We start from the raw sequence: 18,728 nt of genomic DNA on the forward strand, positions 1-18,728 counted from the left end.
TTGCCGGTAACTGGCTCTCTAACCATCTCATCCCTGAACTCCAGGTGCCTAGAACATGTTGTTTGATGGTCCAGCTCTGACATCCGCATCTGTCGCTGTGACCTTGTTGGAGCCGATCCAGCGCCCTATGCCGCTAATTACAGTCCAGTCGGAGTCCTTCCTTCCTGATGGAAGCCAGCCTGTCATTATGCCTCCTCACAGTGACAAGCTGGGGTGTCCTCGTAGCTTCTGTGAGTGTTGTGGTGCAGGTAATCTCCAGCTTGGGAAGGCCAGAATCACAGCCTGAGGCCACACATCCTCTACCTCCACCAGCTCCCAACTACAGTGACCACAGTCCTGGGGACAGCCTCCACCCCTACCCTGGCCCAGAAAACAATTCATGACTCCTTTCCTTGAAGACTAATCAAAGTGAGTGAATTGAATGAATGAATGAATGAATGAATGAACGAACGAACAAACGAATGAATGAATGAATGAATGAATGAGCGAGCAGATGAGGAGGCAGTTAGGATGATTTCAGAACAAGGCCAAAATCACACCTGGAAGTAACAACTGTCACCTAAAGAGCACTACTGAGAACCAGCTTCGCTTTCCGTAGGGAGACACGGTATTCTTTCTTTTTTTTTTTTTTTTTTTTTTTTTTTTTTTTTTTTTGTTCTTTTTTTCGGAGCTGGGGACCGAACCCAGGGCCTTGAGCTTGCTAGGCAAGCGCTCTACCACTGAGCTAAATCCCCAGCCCGCGAGACACGGTATTCTTATCTAACCAGCGATTGTGTTATTTTTCATGAAATCAACACCATTTGCATCCGCGTTACAAAGACAAAGCCCACAGAGCAGACTCTGCTAAGGGACACCGGCTGCTGAGTCCCAGAGACAAGGATGGAGTGTCTCCAAGCTCTCACGCATGACCACAGGGTGCTCACAGGGAAGGAATAGATGAGAATGGAATAGAACCCCTGCTTCACACCCTGCTGTCAGACCCTGGAGCATCCCCTGCTTCTTGGGCCTCCCAGCAAAAAAGGACAAAAAGGGGCTCTGCTCCCTGCAGAGTACCATCCCTGGAACTGCCCCTTCTGCTCTAGGCTCTCCAGGATGGGGATAAAGACACCCTTGCCTCCCCCATCAGCCTCCTTCCCCCATTACTGACCCCCCCCCAAGCTTTCTCCACCACTCACTCGACCCCCTTCCCTAACAGAAGTCACCCCTGCATACCCTTCTCCACAACAAATGTGCGCATGCGCATGAGCGAGCCTTGTACGAGCTTGCAATCTACTTAAATTGCAAACATTTGCTTTGTGTCATTTGGTGAACTTAGCATGTGAAGGGGAGGCCAGCCACAGAGCCCCTCTTCCCAGCCTGAGTTAATTTAGAAAGAGTATCTCCTGAACCTGGGGAGAAGAATTATTGTAGGGTCAGAGAGGCTCCAGTCCTAGAACCCCAGACACAAAGCTGAGCGGGTTCAATTTAAGCCCTGGAAAGGATCTCCATCCACAACCCCAGAGCTACAGAAGGGGACCCCTCCCCCAGCACCATCCCAACTCCCCCTCAAAGTAGGGAGCTCCCAAGGGTTTCACAGCTTCATAACATCCAAGTTCCTCAAACACGGTGGAATACGATTCAGCCCTGAAGAGGAGACACTGACACTTTAAAGGGGAGGTGACCCCTTTAAAGGGGAGTAGCACTGTGTGGCTACTGGGCCAACTTTTTTTTTTTTTTTTTTGGTTCTTTTTTTCGGAGCTGGGGACCGAACCCAGGGCCTTGCGCTTCCTAGGCAAGCGCTCTACCACTGAGCTAAATCCCCAACCCCCTGGGCCAACTTTTTACACTTGGTGTTTGTTGTGTTGTGCAGATTGCAGCTTCATGTAGCACTAGAGTTCCCTTCCGCAGCCCTGTGGATGCAGAGTGAGTTCAAGGCAAACCAAAGGAGACTCTATGGCCTAGTTACACTGCCGTTGCTATGATAAAACACCTAAAGCAACTTTGGGGAGGAAAGGATGTTGGGACATCCTTTCATCTGTTCAGACCTGGGACAAAGAGCTGAGGGGGCGGATTTAACAAACCAAAGCAGACCTGGCCTCCAGGTTCTCCCAGCATCCCTCAGTCTCTACCTGGCAGACTCCACCCTCTGCCCTGGACTTTCCAGCCCCCGACCCCAGAAGCTCCGCCCTATAAAATCCAGTCATTTTGGCCTCCTCCCCCTTCTCTCTCCCAGTGTGTGCCCACTCTTTCTCTCTTTCTCTTCTCCCCTCTGTCTCCCTCCCTGTGGTGACTCCCCTGGCCTCCTTCTTTGGGACCATCGAACCCGAGGCTTCCCACTAAACCTGCCTTTGTCTACTCTAATCTGGCTTGAATCGACTCACTTCACTGGTGGAAAATAGCACATCAAAGAGTTCCCTTGTCTTAAGATTCTAGGTCACGCTCCATAATTTCAGGGTAAGTCAAGGCAGGAACTTAAGCAACCAATCACATCACACCACAGTCAAGCGCAGAGGAAATAAACACACCCTTGCTTACTCCTAACTAGCCTTTCCCTCTTATACTTCCTAGCAAATAGTGCTGCTCCCGGTGGGCTGGGTCACTTAAGACAATCACCCACAGAAGTGTGCACAGGCCAACCTGATTTAGGCACAACCTCGCTGAGACTCTCTTTCTCAGGTGGTCTAGGTTGTAGCAAATTAACAATTAAAACTAACCAGCACACAATGATGCAAAAAAAAAAGTGTGTGTGTGTGTGTGTGTGTGTGTGTGTGTGTGTGTGTGTGTACAAACATAGGTGTGCATGGGCCAGCATGTAACTGCTTGAGTGAAGCAGAGTGCATCATGGGAGCCACCTCTATTCCCACAGACAACAGCCACCCACTCTGGGATAGACTCAATGTTACTGGAGGGCTCCTCTTGAAAGAAAATCAGGAATTCTAGATTTCCACATTAAATCATAACTCAGAAATGATTAAAGCCCTAGACTGGCCAGCCGCCTGATGCCCCTGGGCTATGCTGGCCCTGAGGTACCACTTTCCAACCCCAGAACAGCCGGTGGCAAATGTTCCCTCCCATAGGGCATCAGGTCTCGGGACACCCACAGAGAGCTAGGCTGGTAGCTGTGGCTTCTGAACCTGCCATCCTCCCCCAAGCGCCTGCCAGGCAGGGGAGACCAGACAGAACCCGGCTCACCTCCTGCCGCTAAAGTGTGTGCTGGGTTCAGAAACAAAGCGCCCAGGCCCCAGGTGAAATTCATATTCTAATTCCAGTTTCTCGCATTGATGAAGGCTGCTGCTGCCACCTTAGAATACTAACAGCTCGGAATGAAGCCCTGGGGAGCAAGCGTGAAGGAGGAAAGAAAGGAGAGTTTGTCTGGGAACCAAAAATACAAGACCACTGAAGCCTAGGCCTGTCGCCCTCCTAAACTGACCGAGCTCTGGGAGCATTGGACAGGAGATGAAACGCCCCGCCCAGCCTGTTTCCACAGGTCAGCCCAGAGACTGTGATGGAGGACCAGGGGACCCTCGCTCCAGTAGAAAAACGGAAGCCGGGCTGCGATGGACCATGGCGGACCCATCTCCATCCCCCTAACCCCCGTCGCTCTTCCCACCCCACCCCCACCCACACACACAGCCTTCCTGGCAACTCCTGGAGTCAAGAAATTCTTCCTAAGATAAGAGGAAGGTCAGCAGAAGTGGTTTAAGGGATTCACCGAGGCCCGGTCCAGCACATCCTCCTCAAGAAAGTGGAGTCTGGGCGGGGCTGCTGTGCTGAGCTAGCTCGGGATTCCCTCCCCACTGTCACACACAGGCACACAAGCACACAAGCGCAGCGCACCAAGGTCACTTCCGGGTTATCCAGCCGCCGCCCCATCCCCCACCCCAACCCCCATCCCCCCCCCACTGACCCCACCCGGCCCCTAGATCCGTCTGCCAATACACTCACAGCCCTTCCTTCTGTATGGGAAGGTGGGTCATGGCTAGGCCACAGAGACTTCTCATGGAGACCGGAAGATCTAGGAATTCTAGTCATGCCACAGCTACCAGACCAACCTCCCAGAGCCACTCTCCTCATGAACCAGTTCTTTCCGCGATTAAATTGTGATTGCTGAAGGGACGGAATGAGACACCCACCCCTACACAGATACGAAAGGCAGGAAAGAAACTGTACAGCACACATGGGTTGCTCATGGAGGAAACATGCTCTATGTATCTATGTATCTATGCCCATGGGCAACATAAATCCTGCGAGGATGTTCTCCTGACCCTAAAAAAAAAAACGACTACAAAATCCTGTCATTGAAAATGAATATGCTAGAATCAGCAATGCGTTTACAGATGGCTGGGAACTCTATAAAGATACTCAAATCTAAAATGAGGGACTCGGGAACTGGAGAGATGGCTCTGCAGTTAAGGGTATGGAAGACCTGGGTTCAATTCCCAGCACACACTTGACGGCTCACCGTCATCTGTAACGCCAGTACTAGAGGATCCAACGCCCTCTTCTGGCCTCCATGGGCATTGCATGATGAACCTACATCCACACAGGCAAAAAAATACATATATTGAAATATTTTTTTAACTTAAGAAAGGATAGAACCTAGAGATTCTTAGGGACCCTGGAATAGTTTTTAAATTTTTTTGTGAGTTTTTGAAAGATCAACCAAAATCAACCAGGCAGTGGTGGTGCATGCCATTAGTCCCAGTACTAGGGAGGCAGAGGCAAGTGGATCTCTGAGTTCAAATCCAGCCTGGTCTACAGAGCAAGTTCTAGGACAGCCAGGGTTCCACAGAGAAACCCTATCTCAAAAACAACAAAATATCTACCCAAATCATGCCAGATGTCCCAGCACCAGGTAAGCTGAAAAAGGAGGATCTCAAGTTCAAAGCCAGCCTGGGAGACATAGTGAGGCCCTGTCTCTACATACATACATACATACATACATACATACATACATACATACCCACCCAGCAGAGCCTCTGTGAGATTTCACTTGCTAAGTGATGTTCCCATGAGCCTAAGGTAAGAACATCAATTAACATTTTCGTCTTTGACATTTAGCGTTCCAACCACAAACAGGTGCAGGAGAGAGTGCTTCTGAAGCACTTTTGATTGGCGGGGGAGGGAAGGGCCATGAAGGAGACACTTACATCAGTTATCACTGACAGGTGACATCTCCTTCGCCTGAACGTCTTCAGGGAGAGGGACTAGACAAAAGGAATCGGGTAGATAAAAATCCACACACAATATTGCCCACTACAAGCTCAGGCCTGGCTGGGCACATTAGCTAGACTAGCTCTCAGTGGAACACATAATGCCATAGCTGGGGGGGGGGGGGCTGGGGGGGTGAGGAGAGGCCAAGGCCACTTTGAGGCAAGGCCATCTGAGAGGCTCTACTGAGAAACTTGTCAGGACTTCCTGTTTGCAATGGAAACAATTCAAAGTGGATCAAGAAAAAAAAAGAGGGGGGGGGGTTGGGGATTTAGCTCAGCGGTAGAGCGCTTGCCTAGCAAGCACAAGGCCCTGGGTTCGATCCCCAGCTCCGAAAAAAAAAGAAAAAAAAAGAGGGCTGGTGAAATGGTTTAAGGGCCAGTTGGCTCTGTTTGTGTGCATGTGCATGTGTATGTGTATGTGGGTGTGGGTGTGTGTTTATATGGGTGTGTGCAGATGTCAGAAGGATGCAAGAATCCCTGGAGTTACAAGTTACAAGTGCTTGGGAGCCACCTAATCTGGTTCTTGTAACCAAACTCAGATTCTCTGCAACAGTGGCAAGTACTCTTAACCACTGTGCTCTCCAGCCCCATTGTCCAAACCTCTATGTACTATACAAAGTAGCCAAAAACCATGTGCAAACAGTCGGGGTATGGTGCCTAATAGTGCAATAGCCTATCCAGAACTGTCTCTAGGATCTGAGAATGGTTTCACCTGCTGACAGACAATGGCCCCAGAGATAGCATGAAATCAACCTTTCCTCCTCCTCCTCCTCTTCCTCCTCCTCTTCCTCCTCCTCTTCCTCCTCCTCTTCCTCCTCCTCTTCCTCTTCCTCCTCCTCCTCCTCCTCCTCTTCCTCCTCCTCTTCCTCCTCCTCTTCCTCCTCCTCCTCTTCCTCCTCCTCTTCCTGCTCCTCATTTTCCTCCTCATCTTCCTCCTCATCTTTCTCCACCTCTACCTCTTCTTCCTCTTCCTCCTTTTCATCTTCCTCCTCCTCCTCCTCTTCTTCCTCTTCTTCCTCCTCCTCCCTTCTGCCAGCCCCAGCTGCAGGCTGCTGCCCCTTGCTTCCTTCCTGAGGAAGCACCTCTCTTCCAATACCAGTTTCAGAGGTGAGTTTCTGTCTGAATCAAGCACAGCACCCCACACCCTGGGCACAGCCCCTGATATCGGGGCCAAAAGAGGACCCACATTCGTCCAGATCAAACCAGCCCTGGGTTTCATGCTGTTCTGGTTCAAAAAGAGATGTTTGACCTTCTTCTCGCCCCAAGTCAGGCTAGAATGGACGGTGGCCCGCTCTGTCATCAGGGGGAGCAAGCCTAGGTTTGAATTAAGTTGGCAGAGATGAAAAGAGAACTGAAAAACAAAGGGAGAATGAGAGAAAAGTGATCGGGACAGTATCCAATCCAGCTTTGCCTGAACCATTTCCACCAGGTACTTCCCACGTCTGGGGGTCAGAACATGGCAGTGTTTGTAGAGTCCAGACTGTAGTGGTGATGATGAATCTGCATTTAGTGTGCCGTCTCCGGGAGCATAGCAAAATCTTAACATTGAAATTTTCAACTATTATAGGCACACATGTCTTTAAAACAATCTGACAAGAGACAGACAAACATGAGGTCAAAAAAGAGAGAGAGAAAGAAAACAAGAATGGGCGTCAGTGTGACCAGGGCTTGTGCAGCCCCAGCAGCCCCATAAGGGGTCTTCTGAGCTGTGAGCCTTCAGGCTGTGCCTGCAGAGGAAAAAATAGCTAGCCTACCACATGTGCTACTATTTTTAAAATGTTACATAAATGCTACTGTAATTACCAGACCCGCCTTCAAAGGCTGCTGAATTGACAGCCACTTTTGATCAATATGTTGTTCTTTTTCCACCAAGAGACACCAAAGCAGCCATTGTCCCCCCACTCCCGAGCTGGATAATTTCTTGGACATTAGAAAGGGTCCCTTGTTCTCCACAGTGGAACTGCCCCTGAACACAGAGAGAATGCCCTGCTTCACTATGGAAGGCAAACTGCATCTTTAAATAAGGACAGAGGGTAGGTGGTTTTCTGGGAGACCACCTGTACTACCCTATCACATCTGCTAGACTCCTGAGGTGCTGAGACATCCTGTAAACAAAGGGGGAGGGGCTAGGCCCCAATAAAACTTTATTTACAAGCAATAAGCGGAGGGCCAAACGCAATCCACGAGACTGCTGCATCCTAATACTTGCTTTTAATTTCTTTTTTCTTATGTTTTGTTTATTTGCTGGATGTGAATTCTAGGCTACATATGTAGAGATCAGAAAACAACTTTTGGGGCTCAGTTCTCTCCTTCCACCATGTGGGCTCTGAGGGTTGGGGCAAATACCCCCACCTGCTGAGCCATGTCACCAGCCCAAATGCCTTGGTTTAAAGAGTGGAGATAATAAGCAATATGTAAAGAGCTGAGGCCAGCAGAAAGTGGGGTAGATGGCCTTACACATCTCTAGAGTATCAGGAAAATAGCTGAAAAATGGAATTCGGCACTCCAGCTCTTGTCTACACAGCTACCAGATACCCGGAGAACCTGTATCAGCTAGACCTCGGTGTGACGTCAAAACAACCACACCCACAGCACAAGTAGAATCTGCCAGATTCCAGTTAAGAGCCGACCTTGTACTTTTTACCACTTTGCTTTTGGGAGGGTAAAAGACTAACTGAGCCTGGATCCCCTCAACTATCACAAGGATAGTATCAATAGTTACTCCCATTGATCGAAAGCTAACACCGCGTGTGTCACGTCCCATGAATCACCTTAGCTTTACTCCCTTTGCTGGTCTATGCTTGGGGGTCGTTTTTGTTTGCTGTTGGCTTGCTTTTTTGAGACTAAGTCTCATGTTGCCCCCGCTAGCCTGGAACTTGCTGTGTAGCTGAGGATGACCTTGAACTCCTGAACCTCCTGCCTCTACCTCCAGAGCACTGGGATTGCAGGTGTGCACCAGCATACCTGGCTTACTCTTTTTTTAATCATGCATGTGTGTGTGTGCATGTGTGTCTGCATATGTGTATGTATGTGTATGTGCGTGTGCGTGTGTGCATGTGCATGTGTGTTTGCCAGAAGAGGGCATCACTTCCCCGGAGCTGAAGTTACAGGCAGTTGAGAGTCATAATACATGAGTGCTAGGAGTCAGACTCAGGTCCTCCGTAAAAGCAGCAAGCACTCTTAACCCCTGAGACGTCTCTCCAGCCACTGGAGCCTTCTCTACACATGCAACCTTCTCTACGTGGCTCTGGGGGATATCAAAAAATGCAAGCACCCGACACACAGGTGAAATTCTACTCCCTATTCTGCCTCCCTGACACTGGGATTACAAGTGCACACCACTACGCCCTCTGTGTCTGTCTGCTTGTCTGTTTGCTTGCTTGTTGTTTTAACGTGATTCCTAGGCATCGAACTTGGTTCCTTTACCACCGAGCCCCTCTCCCAGCCTACCCAGGGGGAAATTCATTGAAGAAATCTAATCAGCAAATCTCAAAAATGCACCCAGGCCACCACAGGTGAAGCTTCTAGCCAAGTCTTAGCCACCCTTTGACGAAACTATTGCAGTACCCGCTCAAGGTCTCCCTGTCTCCATCCTCACACCGGCCGACATTGCTCATCACCAAAAGGCCTTGCGAGCCTCTGAGGCCTGTCGCCTCCTTGGCCACATTTCCCATTCTTTTTTTTTAACATGTATTTATTTATTTTTGCAGTACTGTGTGTATGTATATAGACATGCATATGACTATATTTATGTCTATATACATATGTATATGTGTATACACATTATGTATATGTGCATATACAATATATACATACATATATAATATATACATACATAATACGTGCATTTATAATATATACATGTGTGTATTACATAGAGACATATAATATACATATATACATATACATATATACATAGGCACATGTGTGCCATGGTGTGGAGGTCAGAGGACCTCCTCTGCAGGACTCTGTCCTCTCTTCCCATCATGTGGGTTCTAAAGCTCGAACACAGGTATCCAGCTTGGCAGCAAGCTCCCTTCCCCCTAAGCCATCTCAACAGTCCTCAGCCTCTATCTTTGTCCTCTCCTCCCTTAGACCTCACTGGCTTCCTTTCTGCTCTTTGTCTCTGTGAAGTACATTCCCACCTTGGGGCTTTGTATCTACTGTTCCCTCTCCATGTTCCCTACCCAGCCTCTCCCGATCGTCTCCTTAGGCCTTGGCTTGAATGCCACTGTTGGAACCCACTGAAGACGACAAGCCATCTCTTCCCCGCACCCTTGTTTGCAGTGTCTTCTGCAGAACCTCTTATGTGGAAATCATGTTTCCAGTTACCAATGGTTTAACATCTGCTGCCTTCATGCCATAGCCTACCTAGGTCAGGGACTTTGGCCTGGTGTCATTTGCCTCCGGAAAGTGCAATAAAAATGTGTCAGAATTAATAAGAATGTGTGCCAGGGGTGAGGCCGTTTGGAGGAAGGTTGTGAGGGAGATGGTTGGCCAGAGCCAGAAATGAACACTGCTTAGAACTTCCCAATCAGTGCATGTGCATGCATGTGTGCAAGTGTGTGTGTGCGTGTGTGTGTGTGTGTGTGTGCATTATGTTTGTGTGTGTCAAGATCTTACTATGTAGCACATGCTATCCTGAATCTATATAGTCCAGACTGGGCCAAAACTTGCAGTGATCCTCCTGCCTCTGCCCCCTGATGCTGTGATTACAACCGTGAGCCACCTTGCTGGACCTCAGATCTCGCCACTTCCTGTGGGAACTCCCACACCTGCTAATACTGACAGTGCCTGTCTTTTAAATAGTAGCAACTAAGAGGAAAGGTCTGCGGGTCAGATGGCCATCCCTAAGTGGCCAGAGGATACCGGGAACATCCCTGCCACTACCCCCAGCCACCTGGCTCCTTAGCAACCCCAGGAGTGCCTGCAGAGGATGACACACAGCATACAAGGACCCCCAGATGGAGGACAGGAACCCAGAACTGACCCTGGGGACCAATGCTCACAAGTTCTCCTTCCCCAGCTCAGGAGACTGGGCCAGCCACCAGAGTGGGTTCCCAGTGGGTTAATTAGGCTAAAGCTATGAGACTCTGGGCTCCCAGTGAGGCTCACACTCCATCACCCTCAGTCATAAATCCTGGTGAGCCCGACTAGATCCTATTGATTTCTTATGTAACTATTTTGGGCACAGGGCATGGGGAGAGGGAGGGCATCCATCAGCTAAGAAGCCTGGCATCAGGGAAGGAAGTTGGTTCAAGCACCCCAAATGCAGAACCAGGTGGCTGGGCAAAGAGAAGGCACTGGATTTAAATAGACAGGATGGGGCTTTTCTCTTTCCCCAGGCAAGGGAGCACGTGCCAAGCCTTGGGTGGGAGACGCACTGGATAGACAACGCAATGGCCTCAACTTTGCCCTGTGCCACTAAGCAGGTATTTATCTCTCCCTCAATTTGCTGTTTGATTCTGAGGCTGACAGCCCTCCCATGGGACTGAAGCAGCTCTTTTGTCCCCTGTCGCATCCCAAGTGCCCAGTGATGATGAATACGTGATTGTTGGATGAGGAGCGAGTGTGTGAGTGGGCACAGCATCGGAGTCCTTGTGTTGCAGGCACTCTACAAGTGCAGGATGTAAGGGGTCTCATTCCTCTGCCTGGGAATCCTCTCCAGGAGTTGGTCCTTCCTAGTAATTTGGGTCTCCGGCCAAAACAAAAACAAAAAAACAAACAAATTTAAAAAAAAAAACCCGTTGCCTCTCTAAACACATGACTGCAACCATCAAAGAGCAAAGATAAATAAATAAATAACTAGGAGTATCTCAGAGAGAGAGAGAGAGAGAGAGAGAAGAGAGAATGAACAGAGGCCAATGAGATGGCTAAAAGAACTTGCCGCAAAGCCTAAAGACTTGAATTCAGGGCTGGAGAGATAGCTCAGCGGTTAAGAGCACTGACTGCTCTTCCAGAGGTCCTGAGTTCACTTCCCAGCAACCCCATGGTGGCTCGCAACCATGTATAATGGGATCTGACGCCCTCTTCTGGTGTGTCTATAGATAGCTACAGTGTACTCACAGATATTAAATTAATTAATCTTTCAAAAAGACTTGAATTCAATCCCAGGGCCCTATATGGTAGAAGGAAAGAGCCTACAAGTTGTCTTCTGACCTCCACACATGCACTATAGCATCACACATGATAGATGGATAGATTAGATGATAGATAGATAGATAGATAGATAGATAGATAGATAGATGATAGGTAGGTAGGTAATACATGGATAAATCAAATATAAAATATACAGAATATAAGAAACCGTTATTTACTCATTGAGGTTTATTTTATCATTTTATGTATATGGGCGTTTTGCCTACATGTACGTCTGTGCACAACATGCATGCTTGACGCCCAAAGAGGTGGTGAGCCTCTGTGTGGATGCTAGGAATCAAACCCAGGTTTTCTTCAGCAAGTACCCTTAAGCACCGAGCCAACTCTCCAGTCCCAATTCTTATTTACATATATGAATCCCTTACCTGCATGTATGTCCACACAACACATATGTGCCTGGTGCCCATGGAAGTCAAAAGAGGGTGTCAGTGCCTCCTCACTCCAAGAGTTGCTTAAGAACCCCAATAAAGTCTTGCATCAAGAAGCCTCTTGGTGAGTTGGGTGTAGTGTAACCCCAGCTCTCAAGCTCAAGGCTAGCCTCTACTATATGAAATGCAGAATATTTTTAATGTGCGCATGTATGTGTGCCTGCACATGTATATGCCACAGGTGTCGGAGGAAATCAGAAAATAGCATTGGGGGGTTGGGGATTTAGCTCAGTGGTAGAGCGCTTGCCTAGCAAGCGCAAGACCCTGAGTTCGGTCCCCAGCTCCAAAAGAAAGAAAGAAAAAAAAGAAAGAAAATAGCATTGGATCCCCTGGAAATGGCATTACAGGAAGTTGTGAGGAGACAGCCAATACGGGTGCTGGGAACTGAATTAGAGTCCCACAGAAGGGCAGAGAATGTGCTTTTAAAGGCTAAGCCATCTTTCCAGCCCAAAGATGTGGCATTTTTTAATAGATAGTTCGTGGCTTGTGGTTCTTCTCTCTGTAGCTTTAACTTTGGGGACAGCCTGAGTCCTGTATACCTTTCCCAAGCCTTGTGCTTGGTGGAGTCCCCCAGGCCCATTTTGAGATCTTTGGGGAAGTAGTTCAGAGTCAACCTTCCAGATGGCAAAATGGAGTTTTGGAGAAGGCAAGGGGCTAAGCCAATGCTGCCCATATCTCAAACCTGAACGGAGAAACAGGTGGCTCCAGTTGGGAGGGAGGGGTTGTTGTTAGTGTGTGTGTGTATGTTTGTGTGTGTGTGTGTGTGTGTGTGTGTGTGTGTGTGTGTGTGTGTTTAGATGTGTTGGCATGTGCAAGTGGAAACCAGAGGACAACTTTTGGATATCATTTCTCAGGTGACATTCGCCTTGGGACTTTAATCTGATTTTTGGTTTTGGTTTTTGGAGAAATGTATGGTTGGCATGGAACGCACCAGATAGACTAGGCTGGCCAGCCAATGAGCCCCACGGATCCTTCTGTCTCCATATACCAAAGCTGGGATACAAGCGTGCACCACTACACAGGGCTCTTTGATGAAAGTCCTAAGGAACTCACTCGGGTCTCATGCTTAAAAGCCAAGAACATAATCAATTTAGCCTTCTGTCCAGCTCCTCAATTTTGATGGTTTTTTTTGTTGTTTGAGTCGGGGTCTCACTGTATACCTCTGACTAACCCAGAACTTACCATGTGGACCTCACTGATCACAAACTCGATCCACCTGTCTCTGTCTGTTGTGTGCTGGGATTAAAGGTATACGCCACCACACCTGTCGCCATTGGTATTCTAAATTTCTCTTTTTAAGTGGCATATACTCCTGGAGCATAATAACGGCTTTCATAGACGTTCTCGGATAAATGCACCTGCACTGTGGCCACATTCACGTACCCTCTCCTCTCTCCCCTCCCCTCCCATCATTCCCATCCATTCGATGAAGCATTCCCCCCCTTCTCTCTCCATATCCCATGTGCATGTATGCTGTGACTCTGTGTACCTATATAAAATGTGGTATCTACAGATGAGAGAAAAATGTATTAGGGTTCTGTCTCTGAATCTGGCTTGTTTCACTTACTGGGATTTTTTTCCATATAAGGAAGGAGGGGGAGACGGCCATGCTAGATGTCCCCAATGTGACCAGCAACTCCACAGATAGGTCTTCCTCACCTGCTCTGTCTTCCCAAATACCCAGCTGTAACCAAGCAGCAGGAGCTTCCAACCAGATAGACTTGAGAAAAGACAAGTTTCTCCCAAGCAGAATAGCTCATGAGAGACACAGTTTTCCCCTCAGGAAAAGACACAATCCTACGTTCCTTGGTCCAAACCAATATTAAAGCGCCCCCCCAAAAAATCAAGAACAGCAAGATGGCTCAGCGGGTAAAAGCATTTGCTGCACAAGCCAGATAACCTGAGTTCATTCCCTGGAACTCACATAAAGGTGGAAGGAGAGAACTGACTCTCAAGCTGTCCTCTGACCTTCACATACACACCATGGTACCCTGTGGTACATCATCACTTAAAGAGAAATAAGTTATCCGGAAATGAATGCTCATATAGAGATCACAGTAGTTAAGAGAAACTCTGAGATGCAACACTGCTGGGCACATCTGTGGTCGTCATACAACGCTGTGCCTCTCCAGCCTCAGTTTCCCCGTCTGCAAAGTGTGGCGATTGTTGCAAACTACTGAATCCACATCTAGAAAAGTCTGGGAATAACCCACCAGCAGAGCCAGCCTATGTCACTACTGCTTCGGGGACACCTTTCTTTTTTTTTTTTTTTTTTTTTTTCCGTTCTTTTTTTCAGAGCTGGGGACCGAACCCAGGGCCTTGCGCTTGCTAGGCAAGCGCTCTACACTGAGCGAAATCCCCAACCCCCAGGGACACCTTTCAAGAGGAAGAAGCAGAGGTTCTAGAGGTGTCTGTCAGCAAAGTGCTTGCAGGCAGGTCCTGAGTTCAATCCCCAACACCTAATCTAAAAAGCCAACACCACTAGGAAGGCAGATACAGGAAGATAGATCCCTTGGGCTCACCAGCCAGACAGCCTAGACTAAGTGGTAAACTCCAGGTTCAGCGAGAGATCTCAAAATGCAAGGTAGAAAGTATCATTGAAGAGGACACCTGATATTACCCTCTGACCTCCACATCCAAAGGAGGAAGGGCAGCAGAGCATGAGACCACAGAGAACCAGGATGCAGAGGGCAAGGGTGTGTGGGCGGACCTGCCAATATTGCTTTTCTTTTTTTTTTTTTTTTTTTTAAGTATCATTTGGGAGGGTGCACGTGCCATTGCATACAGATAGAAGTTACATTTGCCCAGCCTTCCCTGTAAGTCTCCTCACAGAGAGACTTAAGCAGAGGCCCCGCCCACATGCAGAGGCGCATGCTCTCTGGTGCTCTTTGAAAAGAAAGCTCTTAGAACCTGCCACACAGTCTGCAGCCCCAGAGTCCTGATTCCTGCCAGCACCAGCACCCTTCTGACTCCTGTCCTTATCTTTCAGGTTCCTACTTGGCCCATGTCAAAGGGCTGTCGCTGTCATAGCCTAAGACTCCTTAAGTAGAAATATCCCCTATCCAGCCAAGCCCATGCATGAGGTTAGAAAGTCCAGGGCAAGCCAGGCTATGGTGGCACCGCCTTTAATCCCAGCACTGGGGAGGCAGAGGTGGGTGAATTCAAGGCCAGCCTGGTCTACAGTAAGTTCCAGGATAGCCAGAGCTATATAGTGAGACCCTGTATCAAACCAGTCACACACACACACACACACACACACACACACACACACACACACACCGTAGTCCAAGACAATGAGTTGAGAAGACAGAGCTTTAGTCAGTGGACAGACATCCCAGTTTGACAGAAATTCACACCCTCTGGCTGGCCTCAGCCTCCTACCTGCAGCAGGGCTGTGCTCAGAGGCGCCCATCTGCTCTGGACCACTTTCTCCCAAGAGCTGCGGGTGATACCTAAGCCCCGCCCCCCTCCTCCTCACAGGCCTCAAGGGAAATGGACTCTCTCCATCCCCCTTCAAACTGAGATCCGGGAGAGAAAAGGCTACCCAGAACTCGGGGCTCTCTGGGAAAGAAACCCTTAAGAACTTTACTGCCTGAGACCACCCTCCGAGACGCCGAGCCAGCAAAGAAGGGGCTCTTTTTTTTGTCCTTCGGGTCATGGCAACCGCCGTGCTCTTTGTTGGGTCCAGTCACCGAAGCGGAGCTCCTGAGGAAGCCCCCCACGCCTCCCGGTTCCTGCCACTGACTGAAGGAGGGGTGCCCAGATGATTTACTCTGGGAAGGTCCCCAGTGCCATTAAATCACTGGAGGCTACGACGGAATTAACATTTTCCCCCATTCCCACTTCCCCACACCATAGGACCACCGCTTCCCAAGACCTGGTGTAATGAGGAACAAATAGACCACTCGCCACTGAACGGGGCCAAGCAGGACTAAGCAAGCCAACAGCGCCGTCCCTACAATTGCAAACTTGTCACTAGCAAAGCTGGGGGGGGGGGGGGAGAGGGAGCCATACCCACTCCATCCCACAGACACCCTCTCCAAACAAAAGCATCAAGGGTCAACAAAGCAAGGCTTGTCAATTTCCCCCAGGGGACTTGGTCTGTAACTGCATCCCTAACTTCCAAAGCCACAGCGTGAACAAACACGGTTTGAAGGATGGGGCCCCCTAGTCGCTAAGCCGGAGGATTGGTGCTGACTTCAACCAAGTGCAATTCCGTAAGCTTCAGCCCTCACGAAGCTCCAAGAAGTCCGCCCACTACTCTCCTTCCCGGGGTAGCTGCCCACGCAAGAAGAGGGCACAGGCAACAGAGCGTGTGCTATGGGAGCGCCTCCTTACACTGAACTCTTCCCAAGCCCCTCTCCCAGGGCCTCAGCCAGTCCAAGGTTGGTCCAGAAATGATCTAGAAAATGCAGCCGTTTCTAGATGAAGCTGGTTAACTCCCTCAACTGACCAACCAACCAACCAAGTGTAGGCAGCTCTTCCAGAAACATCATCCTTGTTTTGGAACTACATATAGACTTAGCAAACTGTCTTTTTCTTTATGTCCCTGGTGGAAACCGGTGGGAAGCCTGGGCAACCAAGGACCCCCCCCCCCAAGCATGTAAAACTGTATTAGAAGCTGTGCTTACACCTCCTCGGAGGGCCAGGAATGAGTTCCCAGGGGTGGCACATCCTCTCTTCTACCACAAGCCTCCCAGAGCCATGCACGCACAGGTTCTTCTGTAGCTGGGTGGGGCTGGCCAGGGTGAGGGGACTCGTTCTGGCTCAAGGCAAGAGACAGGCAGCTTCCTCTCCCAAGGTTGCCCAAAATGGCTTTTGAGCACAGCCAGATGAACGCTGACCCCCGTGGAGAAAGAAAATAGCCGCAACACAGCAATTTTCAAGTCCAAGGGACTGTGCACTTTGGCAAAAGGCGTCTCAGAGCTTCCGCTCTGAGGAAATGGCCTGGACCCCCGTCAGTGGCCCTCTTCAGGCCGCAGGGGAATGCCAAGAACTAAGCAGCTCTAGGCTTGCTCATTAACCCGCGCCAAGGAAGAGCCCTCTTTAAGATCAGAGCCATCCTCCAGGGGCTCAGCCAAAGCCCCGGGGCTGACCACGGACTCTGCAAGGGGAAAGTCTCAGTAAATATTTGGGGTCACTTGAGGTCATCTGGAAGGAAGACAATATTTACTTTTTCCTATGCACAGTCATCCTTCAAAACAAGTTAGCATCCAGGCTTGCTCCCAAGTGCGACCTCACCCAGGCAGTCGGAGCCGCAAAGTTGAGGTGGCATTTTCCTTCCGCGTTCTGGGTATCTGTGCGGTCGGTCGGTTTTAAGGAATAGGAAGCGATGCTCTCAGTCTAAAGCTACCTGCTCCCAAAACGTGGGTTTGTTTTAAAGGTCTGGAGAACACAGCCCTCATACGCACATGAACATGGCTCGTGACTGTCGCTTCTTCCCAGCCTTTGGGATTGTCTCCACTTGCCTGGGGTGGGGGAGGGGGTACTGTCATTTTAGGATAAGCTTCCTCTACAACCAACACGTAGCATCACCGAGGTGGCCGAACCTGGCCAACTCCTGCCCAGGCTGCAAACATCATATACTTGGCTATTCTGACTTCCCCATTTGTGGGGTTTAGGCGACAGCTGCGCAGGTGCCAGCCTAGAGCCAGACTCCCCGATCCCGGGGCAAGGGCTCTGAACACCTTCACGTTAAAACATCACTAGGTGCCTGCGCAGACCACGCTACTGGGTCCTATTTGACCACGTATGGGTCAGGGTGCTGGGAGGACTCGCGCTTCCACAGGGTAAGCGGCGAGGTCACCTGGCTGCCCACGGAAGCTACTTGGGAGACAGCGGGAGCCACTTGGGGTAGCGGGTGGCTTTGGGAGACTGGAGACAGGGGGCAATCAGGCGCGGGAAGGACTGCAGCCAAGCCAGACATGGCCAGCCCAGACGACCTCCAGGCCCCGCAGGTGTCCAGACAACAGGACAGCAGACCACGAACACTGGGCCACTACATCTCCCGCAGACCTCGGGGCCTGGGTACCGGGCATCGTGAGAAGGGGGATTCCGGGGAGCCCTGCCTGTGGCTCCCGGAGCCCCAAAAGGATGCGAAGGGCAGCTGGGACTGGAGAGGAGGCAAAGGAGACGCGCGCGGGGTTTGGGCCACCCGGGGCTCCCCAGACCCGCCAAGAGCAGGAGGCGGCGGCCGCCCGGGACTTGGGACCCAGGCAGCAACTTTGCGCGCGGGGTCGGGGAGGGGACGCGGCCGCGTTACCTGCGCAGCGGAGCGCGCTCAGCGCCAGCAGCAGCCCGAGCGACGCGGCCGGGGCCCGCATGGTCCTCCCGGGAGCCGGCGCCGGGCTCCGCTCGCTCCTGCGCCGCCGCCTCCCGCACCTCTCAGCTCCGCGCTCCGCCGCCGGCTGCAGACGGCGCCCGGGCTCAGCGCGCGCCCGCCCTGCACTTGGCCCGAGTTGCGCGGCCCCCGCCGGCGCCGCGGCTCCTGCGCCCCAGCGCGCGTCCCATCCCGCCGCCGCCTCGGCCAGCGCCAGCTGCCGGCCGCCCCTCCAGCCAGCTCGAGAGTGAGCGAGCCGAGCAGGGAGGAGGGGAGGGAGGAGGGAGGAGGAGGGGAGCAGCCAGGAGGGAGGAGGAGGGAGGAGGACAGGAAAGGAGGAGGAGGGAGAAGGGGAAGGGAGGAGGGAGGAGGAGGGAAAAGGAGGAGGAATGGGGCTAGAAGAAGAGGGAGGAGGATGGAGTTAGGGAGGGAAGGAGATTAGAGGAGGAAGGGAAGAGAGGAAGAAGAGGAATGGGGTATAGGGCAAGAGAAAGGAGGAGCATGCCCAGAAATGTTAAAGAATAGAGAAAGAGGAGGCAGGGTGGTGCCTTTCGTCCCTCCTCCCCCCCCCCGGGGGGGGAACACCAAGCGGCCACCCAGCGGTTAAGCGGCGGGATGTGTCACTCACTC

At 50.7% G+C, this 18,728-nt stretch overlaps 1 protein-coding gene across 1 annotated transcript in view; it reads right to left on the reverse strand.

Moving 5' to 3' along the window:
• The window catches only part of Tmem132b (transmembrane protein 132B), a 263,288-nt gene extending 244,941 nt beyond the window's left edge, over positions 1-18,347 (reverse strand). The window contains 1 exon segment of the mRNA NM_001134536.3: positions 18,042-18,347. Coding sequence (NP_001128008.2) covers positions 18,042-18,102 — 61 coding nt within the window. The 5' untranslated portion in view covers positions 18,103-18,347.
• Between the last annotated feature and the right edge of the window lie 381 nt (positions 18,348-18,728).

The sequence above is a fragment of the Rattus norvegicus genome, chromosome 12 (assembly GCF_021556685.1).
Source record: "Rattus norvegicus strain SHRSP/BbbUtx chromosome 12, alternate assembly SHRSP_T2T, whole genome shotgun sequence".
Lineage (NCBI taxonomy): Eukaryota > Metazoa > Chordata > Mammalia > Rodentia > Muridae > Rattus > Rattus norvegicus.